Source organism: Rutilus rutilus, assembly GCF_951802725.1.
Source record: "Rutilus rutilus genome assembly, chromosome: 19".
Classification (NCBI taxonomy): domain Eukaryota; kingdom Metazoa; phylum Chordata; class Actinopteri; order Cypriniformes; family Leuciscidae; genus Rutilus; species Rutilus rutilus.
In genome coordinates this window covers 30,902,269-30,925,900 of record NC_140232.1, presented here as the reverse complement: position 1 = coordinate 30,925,900, position 23,632 = coordinate 30,902,269, and the positions used below count along the sequence as shown (strand labels likewise).

Below are 23,632 nucleotides of genomic sequence, written 5' to 3'. Positions count from 1 at the left end.
ACAGAGAAAGCAAAACTAAACAAAAGTATGGCTCTTTATAATGACATTAAACATGCATTCTATGCTAACATACATCTGAAGAAAGGTACAACCTCCGGACATGAAACAGAAGTCTGTGCAATGCTAGAAACAATATATGCAACAAAAAAAAAGAAAAAGAAAAGTTTGCTTCTCACAATTCCAAAATAATAATAATAATAATAGTTTTAAAAGTAAGGTGCATTTCATCTAGGAGAAGAAGCGAAAATGGAACAGAAAAAGTGCTGTAAAATTTCTGTAAAATCCTAAATGTTACATAAACAAAGAAGAACTTCCTCAGTTTGGTTCAAAATTTCTTTAGAATTGAGTTTCATTCTATCCTAATCATATATATATATAATATTATAGTTAATTACTAAGACACTCATTGTCCGATATTGCAAAAAACAATTGCTGCATGGAGCCATAATGTGCAGTCCTTCTTTTTGACAGCTAATTCTTTGTAATTTTGAAGACTTTAGATTAGAAAACTAATGGAAATATTTCACGATGGCATTGAGTTGAAATGTACGCAGGTTTTCTTTCCTTTCTTTGTTTCATAATTCAAAATATATACGTTTCTAAAACGTTTGACCCTCATCAATAGTGCTGTACCTGGTTTTAGAAACCTTTATGTGTAGGAAAGACAATGTCGGAGTACTGTAATAAATAGCACGCAAAGCACGCAAACATCAGCAACCCATGCATTTGACACAACTACAGCCTGACGAGACATTATATAAATATATAGCGATCTATTAACTTTCCTGTCGGAATCATTTTTAGAACAGCAGCTCTATGGTATATTAATCTATAACCACACAGTAAAACCAAACGCTACATTTGAAATGGTATGCTTTTTTTTTTTTTTTGTTAGGGATCTGTGTCACAAGGACACAAGGCCACTATTTAAATTGTACTTAATGGGAAAAAGCAGGTAAACGTAACAAACTCCTTTTCTAATATTCTTTTCCTTGAGTTAACATCTACTCCAGACGCTACACTGGACTGTGCTTTCAATATTCCCCAACAAATACATTTGTGCTTTATCCTCCCCACCAAAGAAAATGAAAAATAGAGCTGTCCGCTCTAGTTGCATTTTCTCAGGCACATCCGAAACGGTGATTAGGTTAAAACAAACTACTCATAATTAATATACATATGTGCGCTAAAAATACCAACAAGGCAAAAGGAAATAATACTACTGAATTCAATTGATCTTCACAGGTCAACAGGCTGGAAATGTCATCTTGGCACAAACCCACAACTAGGAAGTTCTTTTCTGTCTGAGTTAAGCTAGCGTTTTTTAATTCAAATGCTGCGACAGCTGCGTCCGACTCAAATGGAAAGGTGGAGATCGGAAATGTGGCCCTTTTTTTTTCCTTCAGCTCGCTTTCTTTACGTCTGATTTGCCCCTTCATTTTATGACACAAAAGGGAGAACACACTGATAGGACACCTTTTTGCTAGGGTTGAGATGACATGACTATGAGGCATTTTAGTTCTTTCGAGAGCAATCTGATCAGAAAGTTTCACTTACTATGGCGTGTGACTTGTGCATCCATTACCACTTGAGTGTGTTTCTACTTCCTACAAGCACTGACAAAGGAATAACGGGTCTAAGTGAGTGCTAAGATATACTAATACAAAGATATAGTGGGAAATAAAAGGGAAACCATAAAGAAAAAGGTTAGCAGAGAATTCATCCGGAAGCAAGAGAATTATCGCCTCGCGTCCAACCCACAGAGAGAACGAGACACAACAGCTGCCTTTTGTTTCAGTACGTTTACATTTTTGTATATTTTTGTTTCCTTTTTCTTTTTTCCTCAGTAAAAAAGAACGAAAAATCACTCGGTCTTGCTGCGACCTTCCTCCGCTTCTTCACGCGCAACGCCTCTGCCGATCGGTCACTTAGTCAGTCAGCTCACTGGTTCGCTCACTTGTGTCCGGGACTCGACCGTTTCCTCTCGGCTCGGCCTCGGGACGGCGGAGGGAGGAACAATGTCTCTCATCTCCTTGCCTTCTCCCATCACAGTCGTCTGCTGCCCTCTCAGGTCAGCGGAGGCCATCTTGCTTGCGTTCTGAGCGTCCCTGCTTGAGGAGCTGTCAGTTCTCGCCTCCTCTCTGCAGGCCACGTGCTCCGCTTTCGGCCTGGAGGTGCTTAAGTCCTGGGGTTCGTTTTCCATGGTTGCAGGCGCCGGCGGCCCCCCGTGCGTGGAGTGACCCAGGGAGAGCTGGTGAGCCTGCGGAGTGTAGGTGGAGGGCGGCATGGCCTGCAGGTGGTGGTGTTGGTGGTGGTGATGATGGTGGTGGTGTTTAAAGTGCTGCCCTCGCTGATCTCTCTTCTTGTGACTCTTCAGTCCTCCGCCGCTGGTTGCCGTTCCGCTGCCGCTGCTGCTGCTGCCGTTCCCTGGGTCTGTGGATGCCTCTTTGTGCTTCCGGCCGGGATGCTTGTGAGGCCTCTGTCCCGTTTCTACCTCCTCACCTGTAGGGGTCACAGTTGATGTAATCAGTCGTTTTGCAAACGTCTCCGTCGGTGTGGTTCCAGAGGTGGTAGATCCCTCCAACTCCTCCAAAGTCTCTCGAGTTTTGCGTTTCTTGATAGGAAGCGCCCTCTCCTGAACAGGCTTTAAGGAAGACTCCTTCTGAGCTTTTTTCTTGGCCTCTGCGGTGAGAATGGCCGCGGCGGCGTACGCGGCGGCTGAGCCTGTCCCCACCGCCGACTGCGAAGCAGCTGCTGGCTTGCGGCCACGTTTTTTGGGGGTGCTCGGCGGTTCCTGTTCCGATTTCCGTTTGCGCCCTCGGCGCACTTTGGCAACTGCCGCTTGCCCCAATGGAGCCCCGGGTTCAGTTTTAGGGGCAACAAAGGGCATCTTTACAAGGAGTTTTCCCGGACTCTTTTCTACGACACGCTTTACCGCCACCCCTTCCGTTGCCTGCCGTACCTTGCCACTGCCTTTTGGGCGGCCCCTCCCACGACCGGAGGGTTTGACCACTTTGGGCTTCTTTGGCGGTCTCTTTTCTCTACGAGATGGGCTTCCTCGGCCCGTGACTGTGAAGTCAAAGTCATTGGGATCCGTGGTGGTATCGCCCACCTTTTGGAAGTACGCCATGAGCTCCACTTTGGAGCGGAAGGCTTTCCCTTCTGGGCTGAAAAATAAAAACAAACACATTACTATGAAATGACAGTAATTTAATATCAATTTGAAAGAACATTTGAACTTGAGAAAGTCTATGTGTGCAAAATTTGCAACCATACAAGTACATCATACGCACATGTGGTACAAATCTGAATATTTTCTTTGATTTCATGTTTATTCTTATTGAGCATGCTTTAAAATAAAGTATTGTGGGAACTGTGACACATCAGTCAGTGTTCAACAGCATGCACCCTTATTCATCATGTCAAATTATTTGGAAGAATAATAAACTTCACGTCCTTTGATTATTTAGCCATACAACAAAATCTTGTAAATCAAGCTCTAAAACACAAATCTCTGTGTCCCCGACCAGTGTAATGCACAGCTCTCTCTTTCTACACATGCAATTCAGATTTATTAAATAACTAATGAGTTAATATATCAAGCTTCAAATACTGCTGGGACAAGTTACGCAAACTTGCCTTGGCAACTAGCTAAAAAAAAAAAAAAAAAATATGTATATACTTTATATTTTATTTCCATTAAGGTTTATTTTATTTTAAGTAACGAAAATGTTTTTTTTTAATGGTCTTAGTTTTAGTTGGCAATACTATACCCAGCTATAAATCAGACTTCGAGACTTCAACAACAATAAAATGGGAGGGATTCTTACTCAAAACATTAACATATTAGTAAGTAACATTGGTATGACGTTGTTTGGGCCAAAACAATTTAATTCATAATGTTACAACTACATATACATATTGTGAGAGACCTCACAAGCTGGCTTTGGCATGATGGGTAGAAGTACTTAGTATAAATAATCTAGTATATGTGTAAATAAAATCGTTATAAATAAAAAAATAAAAAAAGTCAAACGGGGAATATAGGACATCAACTGAGGCCGTAACTGGTTTTCCAGTGTTGACAGCTTTAGTTTTGTTGTGTTTGCAACATGCCGCCTCGTGAATCTTTTAATTAGTAGTCAGTGACTCTTTAATAATGACTGATTTGTTGCATCTGCCGTTTGGAATGCAACCTTGTGAAAGGAATATCATCACAGTTGCTCTCAAAAAAAGTCCTAACTTCCTGTAACTTGTACTAACTTGATCAGGTAGACATCAAATTTGCCAGCAGATCGCCCCGACTTGCGCTGTTTCAGCTTGCGCGTCCAACCTTGAGGCAGTGAAGGGTCGTCATACAGTGGGCCTCTGTCCCGAATGATGGAGCGCCGCTGCTTGGCTGATGCGGAAGATTCTGGAGCGCTGAGAGCAGCTCCAACTTCGGGGTCAATGGGTTCAGACTTCCCTGCCTCCGCCTGTTGTCCGACATCCCCCTGCGTAAAGAGGCGCGGGGGAGGAGGAACAGATACTGTGGCCTCGAGTTTTTCCACATCTTGCCGTTCCTTTTTGTTTTTCTTCTGCTTCTGTGTCTTGTCTTTTGAGCCCTCCTGGTCTTCATTCTTGTCCTCACCTCTGCTGACAACACAAGAGATAAGTGGCACACTGAGACAGGATGACAGTATTACGGGTCTGTATTCTAGTCAAGCGCATGTCTAAATGTCTATGAGGTATTTCACTGGACAGAGTGCTGCATTTGCATGTTAGCCATCATCAATTCAATAGTTTGGCTTCAAAGCATGCTCATTTTCAGGTCACACAAGCTCGATTAAATACCACCACCAAGCAGGCGGGAAGTGGCCTGAATTTAAAGTGTTAGCGTAAAACTTAGCTGACGCAATTCGCATCTTAACATCTCTGGACGTCATCCTCAGGATGTCTATTTCGTAATTTCAGATTAAACAAGTTCAATTTGATTTCTACTGTGCATACAAACACACGGAAATCACCCTGGAGGTGTAAAGAGGCGTGTGTCTAACAAAACCAAAACGTGGAGGCAAAACCACCACGTGGAGGCTGAATCATTGTCTTCAGGCGATGAAGGAATTTCCCACCTGTCTGTGGCTTGTCCCTCAAGCGGACAAACTCTTTGTGTTTTTTACCAAAGAGATTACTGATCGACTTCATTTTCCTTACTACTTTGCAGATTAGTCTAAATACGTATGTTTTTGTCATGACCACATGGTGGCTTGGTGTTTGAGAAACGAACAATGAACAAAATATTAAAACCTATTAAAACATCACATCACAATAAACAAAAAATATACATTGTGAACTAAATCATTTCCGTATCTCCAGCAACTGAGATTTAAAGGTATAGCGGTGGATCTTCCCGAATTTTAGATAAGACCCGCCCTCTCCACTTTTTGAAAAGTTTGATTGATTCACCAGAATGATTGATAATTAGGAGGACCAATAGTATAGGTGATCCACCCGGAAGTAAAAAATCCTCCGCTATACCTTTAAGAGAAAAAAATAACTAACCAAAATAAGTTTTTTATATATATAATTATTCTATGTATATTTTATTTCTTTAGTCATCGTTCAGAACCGCTTCCCTAGTTTTGGGATACAAAACTTCCACAACAAAACCAGATTTAAAGGACACTGTTTTTACTAGATTTCATTTAAGTTACTCTGTCAGGGTGGAGAGACTGGGATCATTGTAACAGAACCAGCATGTTCTAAGCTCAAATGTTGTGTCACTTTCAATAATAGTGCAGTGTTAAAATTGAGAAGACAAAAGTCAAGTGATGAACGCATTCATGAAGTTTACCGGGTAGATAAAGCTGGAATGACTGGTTAATCTGTTCTTTTATGTTACACTCACTTAAACCATCAATAACAGTCGGCAAAAAAAAGAAAAACACACCACAATCACAAATATATATATATTTTTTTTAAAGATTATTCAAGTTTCATGTGTACGAAATAGCACATCATTATACTATATTGCAAAGAAAGATGCATATTTCAATTCTATCTAGCCGATTTTTGAGTATAGGATCATTCCGTGTCAACTCGGGTACCCGGCTAAACATTTTCATTTTGATCTTTTTTTTCTGGTGAAAGAAATGCATAAAAGAAGAAAGCAAAAATATTAAATGTCGTGAATGTATATTCACTGTTTTGTCGAGGGTGGTCAAAATTACAATTTTCACACACTCTCCGTATCTGGGATTGAACCATATAGGGCCTTTAAAATGAAGTGTTTGATAACAACCAAAATCTAAAAGGATATTAAAATATCTAATACATCTTGAGTTACAGGCATGCAAACTTGATGCAAAAAACACAAGAAGTGCTTTTCCCCATTTTTGACCTGTCACCGTTGGCATACAATTGCAACAAAGATTTCTAAAGTCAACAGATTTAACTAAATGACCAAACAATCTCTGTGTAAATATAAAATAATGATGTTGCCATCTTTTTAAAAGTAATTTTTACCCCCCTGTAATCTGGCTCCAAATCTCATGTGAAAATTGTCATTTTGACCCTCCCTCTACAAGACATTGCATTACCCAGTTTGTCTTTCTTCAGAAAAAAATATGAATAAAATAAAATATTTGAGCCGGGGAAGCTTCTGAAATTTGGTTGATTTGACATGGAAATGACCCTAGACACACTGCTCATAGTACGCATATTTTCAGTATGCAAGTGAAGTATAACTAGCATATTTAACTTGCACTATACAGCCTGAGCAAATTATGTGGAGTAGCATTTCCCACAATGCAATTTTTTACCAGTTTCAAACTTTAGTAGAGCGCAACAGTTCCAGTTCCAGAAGCAGAAATCACATTTTCTCCACAGAGGAACTGATTTGTAACAATAACATAAACATTTCAAGAGCTCAGCGACTGTTAAGCGATCATATCTTATATACTTCTTCTTTTTAAATGGATTATTAATTTTTTTTAAATTTACATCTGAAATGCGGGTGAAAAAAAACGACACTATCCACAATCTTGAAATGAGATCCACACATTATCATTTATGTGGAAATGGAAACCGTGGTAAAAGAGTTCAGCAGCGACCGCCCACTCCCATAAAGCCCTGCAAATGACATGATCAAGTCTGTCTTCCCTAATCTCAAAATAAGTGTATTTCCATATGAATATTCTGGCGTATACATAACTTAGAATGTAATGTTTTTACTAATAATCAATCTGTTTTAGTTCGCATGTTTGCCTTATTCAATCATGTCATTCACAATGCTTTATCGGATGACTGAGTATATAATGTTGAGGGTCTAGCGGATCAGGCAACTTTGATATGATCTGAATGCTTGATGATTGACAAGAGATAAAGAATCCTTCAACCAATCAGGATCAAGAAAGGTGATAGTAAAACAAAACAAAAAAATGTGGTTTCTTTCTAGTTGATATAGTTGATGTATTCACTTTTGAATAAAACAACAAAGTCACAGGTATAGTGGAGGATCTTTCCGAATTTTAGATAAGACCCGCCCTCTCCACTTTTTGAATAAGTTTGATTGATTCACCAGAATGATTGACAATTAGGAGGACCAATAGTATAGGTGATCCACCCGGAAGTAAAAAATCCTCCATTATACCTTTAAATAAACACGAACAAAACGCGTCCCTGTCCTGCGCTACATCTTCAGTGACACAACATTTACTAGACTTATTGATTTATATCTTTGAGAGCAAGTGTCATGCAAATACATGTCTGCAAACACTTTGTTAATAAAGAATTCAAGAAAATACAGTAATAATAATGTTATTTTAGGCAAATCTCAAATTATTTCATATCAAATGCCTGTTGTGCAAAAACAAAACAGCATCAATTCATCACATTTGTTGACATAAAACACTTTTGTCAAGTTCACATGCCCTGTGGTGTGTGACTTGCAAAACTCCATTCATAAATATTTTACATAGCATTTTTCTACATTTTACATAAATACTATGCATGCAACTTTTATGACCTGAAAAATGAGAAACTACATCCATATTTGTACTAAGGACTAAAGGACTAAAAGGACTAAAAATCAGTCAAACCGCAGGACCATTTATTGTGAAAGTTATTGTTAACAGTCACAGGACATACTATAAACACTTTCCCTACACATTAAAACCGTGTTACTTCATTTTACAACTTAATGTTGTAAATTACAACTTAAAATGTGCAACTTCTTGTTGTGTTACATGCTCCATGAGTTTATCACTAGGGCAGATACTAGTTCGTTTGGCATAGATAAGATTAGGGGTGGGCAATATGACCAAAATCTTATATCACGATATGAGTCATTTTATTTCACGATAACGATATATATCACAATATAGTTCTTTTTGCTTTAAATAAGGTTTTTATGATTTAAAAAAAAAAAAAAAAAAAAAAAAACACAAGCTTATTGAAGACAAGTAAACAGTCAGTGATAAAATAAGAACAAAAAAATAGGACAAAACTACAGTAGAACAAAGAGACAAATGAAATAGACCTACCTGAAAAACTTCTAGCATTAAATAAGAAATACTACAGAAATTGTAAAAAGTCAAGTCAAGTCAAAAGTAATTAAATGTACAAAAAAAAACGCTGCGTAGTTCACTGTGTAAATTAAATATAAATGTATTCTTATTAAAGTAACAAAAGTGATTCAGTCAGAAGCAGCGAGTTATTTTCTCGTTTGATTAACATTAACGACAGGTATATTAGGCTACTGTCACTGCACTGATAAACTCAACTGTTTACATTCACTTCAGACATAAATGACTGTGGATACTTCCATTCTGACACATAAGTGTGTGTATTTGGTCTGGTCAAGCCCAATAAAGTGTCAAAAAGTACAGTATTCACATGCTCTATGAGCAGCAGCTTCACACAGCACACGATCGAACACAACACGAGTTCTCTTTCGCTGCTTATTGCGCTTCAATCACTTGTTTTAAAACAGCAATGCTTAAAAATGCATTCAAAATGATAAGCTTTTATGACCACACAGCACAGCAACATCACGTGAACGCAACTGCAATAGAGACGATAGTCCAAAATCTTTTCTAGATTCTACCGGTTAATAGTGTCTTACCGGTATATCGCCCACCCCTAGATGAGATATTCGGTTCATTAGCCATGAAATAATTTATGACCTTATGCATGAACTAACCATTTATGAGATGAACACCACCACCACACTGTAAGTTTTTCTTTAAGTCACAACTTATCAGGGGCAGGTCAATTAAAGAATCACGATGAAAGCTAATTGTTATTGGGCATTATTAAGTTTCACATTATTGTGCACAGGAGGCCTTGAAACTCAGATGGAAATCAATTAATATCTGCATTAGACAGCTCATGTTCTGATCTTACATGGTTCACCCAAAAATGATAATAATCCCATAATTTACTCACCCACAAGCAATCCTAGGTGTATGACTTTCTTCTTTCAGCTAATCACAATCAAAGTTATATTAAAAAAAATTATCCTAGCTCTTCCAAGCTTTATAATGGGGAGTGAATGGAGCCTGAGTTTGTTTCTGAAGCTACAAAAAAAACACATCCATCCATCATAAAAGTAATCCATACGGCTCCAGACGGTTAATAAAGGCCTTCTGAAGCAAACCGATGCGGTTTTGTGAGAAAAATATCCATATTTATAATGACATTTCCCTTTAAAAATTCAAATTTTAGACTTCTAATTCGTGACCGCCGTTTTGTTTTGCTCTATCCTCTGCGCTTTTGCGTTCGTCAATACGTCATGCGTCGGGTCAGAGGTCACTTAAACAAGACTCGCGAGCGGCCGTTACCGTAAGCCAGTGATTATAGTTTAAAAAGTTATAAAAATGGATATTTATCTTACAAAAATGCATCACTTCGCTTCAGAAGGCCTTTATTAACCCCCTGGAGCCGTATGGACTACTTTTATGATGGATGGATGTGCTTTTAGGAGCTTCAAAAACTCTATTCACTCCCATTATAACGTTTGGAAGAGCCAGGATATTTATTAATACAACTCCGGTTGTGTTTGGCTGAAAGAAGAAAGTCACATAAACCTAGGGTGGCTTGAGGGTGAGTAAATTATGGGATAATTTTCATTTTTGGGTGAACTAACCCTTTAAGAACAATTCATAAATAGGAACAAGTAAGATAAGAACAAAATATACCATGCTGGACATTCATCAAGGATCGTGTTTAGCCAGCATGAACAACTGTGGTTGAAGTCAGAAAGATTATAACATGTTTATTGGAACTTTCTAATGAGTGAAAAATATATTTGCCCCATTTCAAACAACATTATAGTTTAGTGACCACATTACTTCCATGATAAACGTTAAAAAATAATAATCAGTTTTGGATAAAACTATAAAATATTCCAAATTCAACGTCATCTAGACCAAATGACCCAGTACCTGCCCTTGTAATTCATGGAGCATGCAACAACAGCAGCAAGAAGTTGCACAGGATTCAAGTTCAGCCTTCGAGACATGTCACAAGTGTGTGTCAAAGACATGAGCAAGTGTGTTTTCCGTGTTACTCCGTTTGTGCAAAATAGCCTTGCGGTCGACCACACACACGCACATATAGACAAATATGATGCTGCTAGATCCGTTAGCTGGTTACCGGAAGTCAGCAGCTCAACAATATCACCAGTCTGCTATCACATGGGAGTGCCTTGTGCACTGCTAAAGCAAGCTGCTCACTATCTATTTCAGTTTCCAGTGATGCGAGAAGAACAACAGTCACAAAAACAGTGTTTTGCACCTGGAGTTACATGGTTTGCATGCTGCAGGGGCAAAATGAGCAGCAATAACAACACAGACACACACGCAGTGACATCAGACAGAGAAATAGCACATTGGCCAACTTGCTTGCATATGCAAACTTGGTACCTGATGATGTACAGCAACCTACACGGCGCCACACCACAACACTGAACTAAAACGCATCTTAACCTCGTTTCTAAGCACTTAGTCAAGTAATTCCACGCCAGGACAGGCATAATCTATCTGGAGCAAATCTCATTTCGGTCCCTTGCCTTGTCCTGCAGCGCCACAACACAAGCAAGCTAACTTACTTCAGTCTGCTGTTTTTGACAGCTAGCGAACACTTCGAATTAAACAACACGGGAGCGGCGTAACATTCACGCGAAAGAGACACGAATATCAGCAAAACAAAACATGTGTGCGTCCAAACCCCCTAGGCAGCCATTCGCGCTACATTTTAGAGGAGTTTTTGAAGTAACGCCAGAAATCGACAGCAAACACACACATTGGGATAAAGCGCGCAGCTCTCGTGCCGCACAATGTGTCCGTTGATCGTGGAAAAAGAGCGGGAGAAATACGAGTGACGTATTCTCAACGCCTTCGCGGGCTAGCGCGGCTAACATTCCCCCCTCAGCCTGCCTGACAAAATATCACAGCGACGATCAAAACCTACGCCATCGCCGCTCGCGACGCCTGACATTGGAAGCCGTGACAATGGGAATGGATGCGGTTCACACTTACAGTCTCTCCTCTCCGCTCTCTGCGGCGGCCATTTTTATTTAAATAAATAAATTTCCAAAAAATCACGCAACATCTTTGTGGGTACCCCTCACCCTCCTCTCCCACTCCCTCTAACACAACACCATCCGTCGGACGTGAGTTCTCGCGAGAGGTGGGGTGGAAGGGAAAGGGGGTAACGAGTTCGTTCTCGCGAGAGCTGAGAAGTGGATATAACTAGAGAGGGGAACAACGTCCAGGGCGAGGAAAGCTGCATTGCACACCAGAATAACAGTGCATAACTGTATTATTTCGTTCTGTGATAAAGCCCTGTTTCCTTAAGATAAATTCATATCAAGGTTTTGAATGTGTTTTCAGATATTTTTGTCTTGTGATAAAAGTGCAGATTTAAAAAACCCTTTTCAAACAGGTCTGCACCTCATATAGGGAAGACTAGTCTTCCACTAATAAACAAGGAAACAAATTATGAATTAAATAAAACAATTTTTTAAATGAACAAAAAAAACTTTTAAAATTGAATAGACATTTGCAGTTTTATCTAATTCACACACACACACACACACACACACACACACACACACACACACACACACACACACACACACACACATTGTGTTTGCATGTTTTTTTGGGGACTTTCCATAGACATCATGATTTTTATAGCTACTGTATAAACTGAATGCTATCCCTTTACACTAGCCCTATACCCTAAAGCCTACCCATCACAGAAAACTTTCTGCATTTTTACATTTTCAAAAAAAAACAACAACAACAACAACAACCACTTAGTAGCCTATATGATTTATAAGCTGTTTTCCTCATGGGGACCAAAAATGACAAGGATTTCGGATATTGCCAACTAATGTGGGGACATTTTGTCTCTATAGGGTTTACCAGGACACCACACACATTCTTGTACATCTATCTTTATGAGGACATTCATTGACACAATGCATTCTCTTGCCGCTTACCCTAACCTTACCCATCACAACTAAGTGCCTAACCTTAACCCTTACCCTAAACCTACCCTTAACCTAATTATAACCTTATCCCTAAAACCAAGTCTTGACCCTCAAACAGGCCTTTAACAGGTCTCAGAAAGTGAGGACCGGCCATTATGTCCTCACTTTACTCTCTTTGTCCTCACTCCAATGGTCTAAAACTCAAACTGGTCCTCACAAAGATAGTTGTACAACACACACACACACACACATTTCTGGCATGAAACTCTAGATGGTGCAGGCTGATAAGTCTTTTACTCATTTGGTAGACCACATCATTATCTACATCGCACAGCTGATTGGTTGCTGTTGCATCAGCATCCAATGAGCTGCGGCTCAACCTTCAAACAAATACTGGGGTGTTGCTGGTACGCTTTCAAAAACCCTCCACCCTTCCCAGCTCCACCTGTATAGATCTGCTACAGCGATGTGTTATTTAATGTATGTTTCATGTGCAGTAGCAGCATGTCTTACATGCTCACAGCAATGTCTGTGAATGTATTAGCAGTAGCAAGTCTCATACTTACTCTGCAGCAGCAGAGTAGCATATCTATTCCGCCAAGACCAAATACATTAACATTGCCATATCCATTACCATGCCAGTCTCTATTACCATACCAATTTCCCGAGAGTTGTCATGACAGACTGACATTTCCATGTGAACAATCAACAAGTGCATGCTGTGGGGTGATGTTTGCATGGTTGAAGTGTGTAATTATTTTTTTTCCAACTTCCTCTTTTGACACATGAATGTGATAATGAGGTAAGAAAAAAAATCAAAAGAGGAATTGAGAGTACTAGGGTTTGTCCCATGTCTTTTCTCAGATGGCTATAAACGTGGTATATTGAGACTTGGCAGAAAGCAGAAAATAAATACACAAATAACTGTTACCTTTAAAATGTATTCAACATCAATGCGCACGATAGCATCAATAAACACTCTCATTTCAAATATATGTCCCGTCCATGTTTAGATTTTACATGGTAAGATTTTTAGAGATTTGGATTTCTGTTTTAGCTTTTGGAGTTGTTGGGACTGTTTTTTTAACATTCAGTTGAGCTTAGTTTTGTCCTCCTGCAATCAGAAAACACTTGCTTGGGTACACACTTGCTGTTGAAACAGTGTGAAATATGTATAACAGTGAAAACAGAATAAATCTGACAGCTAATGTCTTGAGAGGCACTAAATCCATAGACCTACCCATCACGACAGATCAATGAAATAGAAAAAAATAAACAGATGACTGCACTACCAGGACATATAGGCCTATTGGATCCACATTTTAAATCTGGGGCATTTTTGTCATTTTCAATAGAAATTTTACAGCAGGCACTGCTTCATTTCTGACCTTTCCTGGAAGACACACAAAAAAGTTGTGATGGAGTGATATAATGCAAGGCCTAACAGGTCTCCATTTTTAGATGCGGTGGTACTTCCTTCTCAGTACCAAAAACTTGTAACATTTGTAACACATTTTAACAAACAATTAAATTTTTTGGTCCCCATGAGAAAAACAGCTTATAAATAATAGTGATGTTTTTTGAAAATGTAAAAATGCAGAAAGTTTTCTGTGATGTGTTGGTTCAAAAGTTCAAAAGGGTCAATGAGATTTTTTTTTTTTAAATGTTTTTGTCTCATGCTCACCAAGGCTACATTTATTTGATCAAAAATACAGTAAACACAGTGTATTATTGAAATGTATATATATTTTTTTGTTGTTGTTGGTGGCAAATGAATATATAATCAACAAACGCTTTAGTGAAGGTTGAACCTATGGCCTACATAATGATGTATACAATGATGCATATAATTTTATGATTGTGAATGAATTTACACAAAATTGCACAAAATTAAAAACATTTTACACAATATTTGACCCATAATTCACTCTCTCTCTCTCTCACACACACACACACACACGCACACTCATGTTTTATGGGGACTTTCCATAGACATAAAGATTGTACAAACTGTATATTCTCTCCCCTTACACTAACCCTACCCCTCTTCTGCAAACGTATCAAACTGACTTAAGATTGAACCTAGCGTGGACTAACGCAACCACAGGCCACATTCACTCAGCCTGTAGGCGGAACCACATCCATGGTGGTTAATGAGACAAATGAACTGAACGCTCAACGCTGGCGTGGTGCGCGTGCTGTGAAGCTTTTGGGTTTTTGTATTAGTCATATAATACAGATTATTTCTTTTAAATCACCTCTGTTGTGTGTTCATAAACTCCACGCGGTCTGCAATGTGGACCACGGCATTTTTGGGCATCGCAGTTGTTGTCTGTGCCGTGAGTAGCGATAGAAGTTTAGAGGACAAGGGCCGCGTGGAATTACTGCGAGTGCGTGAACTGTCGCAGCAGCCGCGTTATGGCGCGTGTTGGTCTCGAGCGCTGGAGAAAATACAGTCAAGCTGCAAAGATTTCAGTGATGATGTGCAGAGCAAGATTGCCTTGTCCTTCACACACTGCCACCTGCAAAGGTCAAGAGCTCATTTTACAGGAATCAACTGAAACTCGTTGAACCAGCTAAAGGTTGTTAGGTGGTTTAAGAAGATCTCGTAGCCTGGCCAAGCTGGTTTTCATCTGATCACCCATCCTGACTAATTCCCAAAACGCCAACAGATCAGACTGGGAGATCTGCAAACCAGTTTAGCCTCGTTTGAGCTCCATTTAGGCTAGTTTAGTCTGTCATAGATCTATCTATCTGTATATCTGTCTTTATATGTCTATCGTTCTATTCGTATCTCTATTTATCTGTCTGTCTATTGCTCTCTATCATCCATCCAGAAGACATTTATCATAGTCTTTTCCCTGCTGTCTATGACTGTATCCGAACTGAACCAGTTGAGAAGCACTAGTTTAGCCACAGTGTTGTGGCTTCATTCAACATACAATTTTCCCTGTATTCTGTCTCTAATTTTATTGCAGGTCAGGTCGTAGTTTCCCAGAGTGTCCTGAAGGCAGTGATGTCAAAACCTGCACACAAGACATGGATCCTGTGGCCTTCAACACCTACACTGAGTTTTTTACCCATGCACACAGTATATGTCATTATTTGCAGAGTGAGCGCTGGCAACAAAGAGCTGAGAACACCATTTACAGGTACAAAGGTCCCTAGGTGCATATTTCGAATATGAAGGGTATTTATGTGTATAAAATATTAACGTAAGCCGATGTTCATCTGTGTTTCAGGTTGACTGAGAGTTCAGCAGGGGTGGCGGAGCAGTTGGCATCTACCCAGCGGATGGCAGAAGATCTGGTTGTGGCCCAAAGTGCCGCGCTGAAATCCCAGGAGAGCATCCTTCGCAATGGAGAGGAACTCAAGAGCACCCTGCAGGACTCAACTCAAGGTGCTGGTTACTATCTAAATGAGAAGTGAATATGCTTATGGAAGTGTGTCATTTGGTTTAGAATCACTGACAGTAAAAGAGTTCGCAATAAAATGTCAAAATATACATTTAAAATAGAAAGATAATACTGTTGAGGTAATCTGAGAAACTTTCATGGCATGTAGTTAATAGGGATGCTACTATGATGTTGAAATTCTGGCCAGTATATGGATGTATAATGTATAGTATAAAAATACAATTTATTTTAAAATTTGATAGAATTACATTTAACAGTATTATTAATGTTTTTAAAGAAGGTAATTTAAATGTGAAAACTGGGAAAATTAGTGTGAATAATGAAACATTCAATATCAGTAATAAAAAAAAACCCCTAACTTTAATATTTGCTGATAATGACTAATATGTTACCAATATATCCCTAGCAGAGGCGGCCTTTGCAATTCAAAGGCCTGTTTCAAAGAAACAGTTGGAGGCCCCCATATAAGAAAAAAAAAAAGTCAGACAAGCATTTCATGCAGTGCGACTGCAATTAATTTATTATTCTACAATGGTATCTCATATTTCACTCATAATAGTCTATTTATAAATGCATTGTATCTACCACTATCTACGCATTCTATCTCTTTAAACCATTGTGAAATTCTACTTTTAAATATGAAACTTAACTGCCAGTAGGTGGCGGTAACTCATTGTCTTAACGAGTGAGTCATTGAATTATTCACTCAATCGATTCGTTCAAAATGCCTGATTCATTCAGGTATGAGTGAGTCGTTGAGTCATTCATTAGAATGATTTGTTCAAAAACATGGATTCATTCAGTAAGGAAACATCCCTGTGTTGCTCGGAGACATGCAATGGCTCTGTTGTGGATTTGTTTGGAATTATTTTTATTGGAGAAATAAAGCAAAAACAGACAATATTCTGAGTCTAGAACGTAAGTCACCTAATATTAACTTATTGTTCATTGAACTGTTGAATAAAATGAATGACATCTGCAAACATGCTGATATTCGGGAAAACAGCACTCTTGCTCATATGATATTACTTAACTAGCTAAATTCTGAACTCGCACAGAGACCCTGGCGTCTGCACGGCGTGATGGCGGGGCTTTTTTCTAGCACAATCCGAGGCCCCCTTACTTTTTATTACAGTTCTTGCAAGTTTCTGCAATTAATTAAATTTATTCTGCAATTAATTCGCGCTTAACCACTTAACATGCAGACTCCATTCCAACTGTTTTGTAGATCATTTTAGTCTAATTTGAGCATGTTGTAGAGATGAGGCAATCACTGCAAATAAAACTGAAGCATGTGCTTGACCTCAATTTGTCTTCTCTTTTAGTTCATTCTTTGCATGTGTGCTATAATCCAAACTGAGCTAAAATGCTTGAATGTTTCAGGACTGAAAGATGTATTTGTGGAGATGAGGCATTCTGCGCAGGAGCAGCAGGTGGCATTTGCGGAAATCTTTAACCGCGTAGCGTTCCTCCAGAGCTTCATCATGTCTGAGACTCACACGTTTAGTTCCCTCTTCTACAACGCTCTGGGCATTGGCGCCTCTTATCTTCTGACCTCTGTGCGACGTACAGCTGGAGCCAGGTGAGTATAAACCAGTCAGTCAGTGCCGACAGTGCTTGTAGAATAGATAATGCTGTAGGAATAGTCAAAAGATTATAATTTGTATAATTATAGAGTTTTTTGCCAAAGTATAAATGAGTTTTTCATGACCTTTTCAGACCCTTTTCTGAAGAATTAAATGGCCCTTTTTTCCCTATTTTTGTTTAAATCTCTATGCATCTGAAATGAGAAATGGTGCTTCACTTTTAGTCAGAAGCTACAGGTTTTGTAACAATGTTGTTTTTAACTGTCATATCCTTCAATAACAGCCTGTATTATATTGTGAGATGATCACAAAACAATCCACACTGAAATGTGCCATTCAGACTGTTAAAGGGGTCATATTATACTTTTTTTTATATCTTCAACTTTCTTGTGTAATGTTGCTGTTGTTTCTTATTCTTAAGAAATAGTTATTCTCTATTCCCTGAGAATTGTAATTGAGTTTTCTTCTGGGAACGTACACACCACAGAATTCCTTCCTTCTTTCGTAAAGAAATCAAAAGTTTTGAGAGTGAACTCAGTGTTTCTTGAGAGAATGCAAAAGCATTAAAATGAATTTTTCCTCCCATCACCATGTCCCAGTAGGGTTTCCGTAGCCATGTGATCCACAACAAAAACAAACAAATATACATGCAACAAGGGATGCAATTGTTAGAAACTACTTGACTTGACTCATCTCTGATGATTGTGCCAATGTTGTTTATATACAGCAATTTAAAAAAATAGATATATCTTTTTTTATATATATTAATTTAGTTTGATATTGACAGTTGTTTGGGGGATAATTGTATGCCTTTTTTTTTTACTGTACTGTTAATGGGTAGCCTAATGTCTACTTCTAATTTATTTCTTTAACGGTTAAACAGCAAAATAAAATTATAAATGTGTGTATACATTACAATATACGAATGTTGTATTTTTTTTACCAGTTTTGTTATTTGTGGCTGGAATCCACTCTTCTGCTGGGATCAGGATAATCCTGTATTTTATAATCCAAATTTAGGATTTAAGGATTTTAAATTTAGGAAGGTCCAGGATTTAGTAATCCTACTAAAATGAACAGCACAAACTGATGATTTGATTCAGATCAAAACCAAGATTGGTGCCTGGTTTCACAGACCAGGCTTAAGCCTAGTCTCAGATTAAAATGCATGTGTGAGCTGTCTTAACTGAAAGCAACTTGCACTGACATATCTTTAAAAAAATACACACCAGTAATGTAAGACACGTTTAAAGGAATTCACTCAAGGCCTGCTCCTGGCTTAAAGGAGAACTCCGGTCAATTTTCACACTGAGCTAATTTTTTTGTACATTTGGAGTGCTGTCAATACAGAGAACAACGACAAAAATCGGTGTTGCCTACACCGTGTTATTCTCTTTTTAAAATTTGCACCCTGTTGACTTCAATGGGGCAATGTTTAAACCTGCTTTTAGCCTCTTAACATCCTTGATGTGTCATTACAAGTGCACAGCCATGTGAGTGATTCCTTCAGAGTGAACGCGAGTCAATCTGACTGCAGTAGATGTGAAAGATATGAATAAAAATGATGTTTATTCAGCCAGCGCAAATACCTGTATTTACATCCTGTTTTCGGTCGAAGTCCATAGTAATCGATTGTCGAGTTCACGCGCATTGGTTTAGTACCTATGATCACGCGCGTGAACTCGACAATCGATTACTATGGACTTCGACCGAAAACAGGATGTAAATACAGGTATTTGCGCTGGCTGAATAAACATCATTTTTATTCATATCTTTCACATCTACTGCAGTCAGATTGACTCGCGTTCACTCTGAAGGAATCACTCACATGGCTGTGCACTTGTAATGACACATCAAGGATGTTAAGAGGCTAAAAGCAGGTTTAAACATTGCCCCATTGAAGTCAACAGGGTGCAAATTTTAAAAAGAGAATAACACGGTGTAGGCAACACCGATTTTTGTCGTTGTTCTCTGTATTGACAGCACTCCAAATTTACAAAAAAATGAGCTCAATGTTAAAATTGACCGGAGTTCTCCTTTAATCTAAGCCCTGTCTGTGAAACCAGGCCTAGATTTTGTGATTAAATTTTCTTTTAAACAACCCATTTTCAAGATTTGATCCAACTGATAGCCGGAATCCAATCAGATTACTTTTGAACAACTGGGCACAGAATCTTCTGCAAGTTTGGAAAAAGCCGTTTAAGAAGCTTATTTCCAATAAATTGTCTCTTTTTGGACTGGGAGGTTGTTTTGAAGTTTGAGTGTGTTTCTCAGTACAATGACCTTAATATTGACCTTTTTAATAAAAAGTACTCCGACATTGACATCGATGCATCATGTTTCATTTTAGATTTTTCCTTTTTGGGCTCGTGGCTTTGAATATATACCTTGAAAGGATGATCTGTAAGACGGTGTTGGAAAATGAAGACCATGGTTTTCAACAGATGGTAAGACGGTCCAGTAATGTAAATGGTATAATCTTGTTTCTTGTTTACATGCCTAATTTACGGTCGGGTTTTTAACCATTGTTTTGATCAACTTTGTGTTTTTTTGTTTCTGTGAGTGTGACAAAGAGGCTGAAGTTTGTCTTTCTTTCTTGCTATTGAACATTAAATGTTCCCCTCTTCTTAAAATCTTTTTTTAATCTGTTTTGTGCAGTGTTACAGAGTAATTGTGCTTGGGCCTAAACCATGGTTTACTTTCTTGCACATTGTTAATATGTACAGTTGCATTCAAGTTATTCAACCCCCATTGCAAATCAGGTTTATTGGCAAACTTTACAGACTTTCAGCTGTTTGCAATGAACAATTCAAACAAAAGTAATTGAAATCGCTTAACACAACAAATGGTTCAAGTGGTTTCCCCAAATTCAACAGAATTTTGTTACTGCGTAAGTCATTAAAAGTTGCATTTTCAATCATATTCTCTGTCCCTTGTATTAGTATGTTAATTGCATAAACAAGAGTGTTGCACTTGATTTGATTTCTTTAAACGACAACAAAAACCCTCCCTGGAACCCTGATATGTAAAAAAACATTTTTAAAGTCAACACCGCCACAATTGTATAGGTTTAAAATGTGTGGAATTAAATAATAAAAAATGAATCTGCATACTGTCAATCATGGTTTTATTGGGATTTTTTTGCATAGGAGAAAATCACTTTTTTAGTTGGGCTTCTAAGAAAAACCATGGTCATTGTCGGCTGCCTTGTTCTGCTGTACTTTTCTCTGCGCTACCGGAATATCAGCCGAGAGAGTCTTGAAATCCTCAAGGAGCTCAAAGAGACCCGCTCTGATCTTCAGCAGGCCTTGCAGAAAGCAGGTATCTCCAAGAGAGCAGGTTCATTGATATTTAAAGGGTTTAGTTCCAGAATCTGTTCTTGATCTTTAACGTGATACCTTCTAGAATGTATCTCGGCGTCTGTGGATGAATGGAAGAGATCCAGACGAAAACACTGGGAAAGCAAGTGGGAGGAGAGAGATGACAGTTTAGTGATTCTGCATCCCTCTAGCGTCGTGAGTGCGGCCCTGTCGACGTTCTCTCCGTCTCATGACAGTAAGCACTGCTTCCAAAAGTGTTGGCATTTTAATCTGAGCAGGAGTCAATCTGCATGTTTCACAAGGTGACTTGTGCTCAGATGGTGATGTAAATTTGTTTTATGAAAGATATGCAGTTCAGCATTATGTAATATGGATTAATATTTCAGCTATCACTCTAATATGTTGAACTAGCCTTAAACAGGGTTTCCGTGGGACTTAAAAAGTCTTAATTCGCCTTTACACAAATAAAGCTCTGAAATCAAAGCAGAAAGTCATGGGATTAAATGTTGCATGCATTGCTTCCTCCTTCAGTGTTTTTGTCCTGATTCCAATACGAATATAGAAACATCTTTAAATCAAGGTGCATTTACTTTGAGATGCAAATGTACAATGAAGTCTTGGCAACCTGAGCAAAATCAAGTGAGTTTATACTTGAAACAAAAACAAATATCTGTCAATGAGTTATGAAAACATCCCTATGAATGAAGTAGATTTTTCTGATTGCATTGACAGATATTTGTTCTGCTTTTAATTATAAACTTGCTTCATTTTGATCAATTTCACAGAAAGCTAACTTTATATTTTGTTGTTTTGCATATCATGTAAATGTATCTTGATTTAAGAATCGTTAGACAGTTGTCAATTTATTCCTTACATTTTCAAGTTTTTGATTACAAAATCAAGTTTTTAATGTTGTTTATATGTCTGTGTGGTGTTTTTGATATGCTTTGAGACAAACCCAGTGCAAATGCATAAGTCAGCACCATTGCTGAGTATTTTCTCCTTAAAACAGTCTCAAAACTGTGGTTTGAAATCAAGCCACAAACTACCTTGCAACCAATCACCTCAACTTGTGAATCTGTGAGCTGGTGTGACTGGAGGCGGGGCTCATTTGCATATTCATAGAACTGCATATACTAAATGAGGCTAGGGTGTAGAGTTGCATTCAAGCTATTTTAAGGCATGAAGATTTTTTTTTTTTTTCAGGGAAAAAAACGTTTAAATATGTCATTTTGGCGATCAAAGATGAGTTTTAAGTGATAAAATTATTGAAAATAATTACCTTCATAAAACCTGCAGAAACCCTGTTAAATGAATCCTAATTCCAATGCAAATTTGTATTGTCATCATCAGCCAGACATCACGAGACACAGTGCACCTCAGAAGCCCTGAAGAGACGTCAGCGGCGCGCCTCAGGGTCTCGTTCGCGGATGTCTTCCGCCACGGTCTACAGTGTGCTGGTGGATGACAATGAGGTACTGTTGCACAACAATACATCAATTGTATTAATGTTTCAGGGATATTTCTGTCATTGTTTACTCACCCTAATGTGGTTTCATTCCAGGAAGTTTATTATTAAATAACTTCTGGAGGAAGTTTTTGATAATGGCCCCTTTAATACAAAGTTCTGTCATGAAACTCTAGCAATTGTGCATGTCTATTGCAAAAACTGCAGGGCACGTATTGTCCAGCTGTGGATTTGATTGCAAATGTCCGTTTGCTAATATATTTGCATCGTTTCCCCAGCAGCCGAGGTATAGCCTGAGAAGTCGGAAATCTTTGTGCGGTTCAGAAGTTAGCCGAGTGAAGGACTGATGCAGAATATCTGGAAAATGTTTTATTGCTAATCACTGGACCAGATCTTTGGATGGCAGAGATGCCAGATCATCAGAAAGAACTGAACCCTTTGAAAGGTCAGAAAGATCAAGGACGTTTCATCTGTTCTTAATGTATGTTGTTTTTATTGTTTTGTTTTTAAATATCCAATAAATAAATTCCAGTGTAGCGATTTAAGAAACTGTCCGTTTTAACTACTGTATCAGAAAACCTGTTCCCCTTTACTATGAGTTTGACAGGTAAATTGTTTATCTGACTTTCTAAGCAAGACTGACATCTAATGGTCAAACTGTGTAATTGACGCCACCAATTATAGAAAAGGCTCAAACCACCTTCCTAGTCAAATACTGTAGTTAGTGGTGGGTAGGTCCTTTTTTGCTCTTTTTAAGTCAAAAATGGATTGAATTCTGTACTATATGACAGATGCAGGAATAGATTTGAAATCGTGTGAACCTCATTATACCTGCAATGATGATAAACATCCAAAAAACGCATTGCGTAGAGAGACGTGTGAAGAGATCCAGTCCTGCAGCTGGACAGAATCTACTGGCTCAACTCAACTTGTATAAACATTACAGAGTTTGATGGCGCTCTTTCCACCCATAACATGTTCATTTATGGGAAAACACACTCAGAAGGTTCACGCTGCTGACAGAAAGGCAAAGGGTCGGGGTAATATCAAAAAAACCTGTCATGGGCTTGTCAAAGTAATTTTTTACTCTGAGATAACAAGAATTGAAAAAGATATTATATTGCTTACAGGAAATCTTTTGGTTAGGACCATTGAGTTTTGTTTTTACACATTTTCATGACAAATTGAGTTATTAAATTAATGTTGGACATTTAAAAAAATATATTTTTTATATTTAAGAATGCGATTGGACATGCAAGTTGAATCTTAAATGCAGTCATAATTCATTTACACAATGAATCATGTGCCATAAAAGGTTATATGACAATGGAGTGCTATTAACCTAATGACACCCAATTATATCC

At 38.4% G+C, this 23,632-nt stretch overlaps 2 protein-coding genes across 5 annotated transcripts; one reads left to right on the top strand and one right to left on the bottom strand.

The window, feature by feature from the left end:
* Window positions 1-896: 896 nt before the first annotated feature.
* On the bottom strand, window positions 897-11,669 carry mecp2 (methyl CpG binding protein 2). The gene is made up of 3 exons (XM_084389370.1): window positions 11,520-11,669; window positions 4,264-4,632; window positions 897-3,167 (listed from the first exon to the last, which is right to left on the bottom strand). Exons 1-3 carry the CDS (start codon window positions 11,549-11,551, stop codon window positions 1,937-1,939), a joined length of 1,632 nt encoding a protein of 543 aa, XP_084245496.1. The 5' UTR covers window positions 11,552-11,669; the 3' UTR covers window positions 897-1,936.
* Window positions 10,043-22,811, top strand: LOC311278489 (uncharacterized protein). 4 transcript variants are annotated; one of them, XM_084389376.1, is made up of 9 exons: window positions 10,043-10,083; window positions 15,457-15,630; window positions 15,721-15,878; window positions 17,278-17,476; window positions 19,831-19,927; window positions 20,630-20,801; window positions 20,886-21,035; window positions 22,154-22,275; window positions 22,547-22,811. In XM_084389376.1, exons 2-9 carry the CDS (start codon window positions 15,518-15,520, stop codon window positions 22,613-22,615), a joined length of 1,080 nt encoding a protein of 359 aa, XP_084245502.1. In that variant the 5' UTR covers window positions 10,043-10,083; window positions 15,457-15,517; the 3' UTR covers window positions 22,616-22,811. The 4 variants fall into 4 exon arrangements, with proteins under 4 accessions (XP_084245502.1, XP_084245499.1, XP_084245501.1 ...); XM_084389373.1 differs by lacking the exon at window positions 10,043-10,083 and adding an exon at window positions 14,578-15,008; XM_084389375.1 differs by lacking the exon at window positions 10,043-10,083 and adding an exon at window positions 14,579-14,667.
* Window positions 22,812-23,632: the final 821 nt, after the last annotated feature.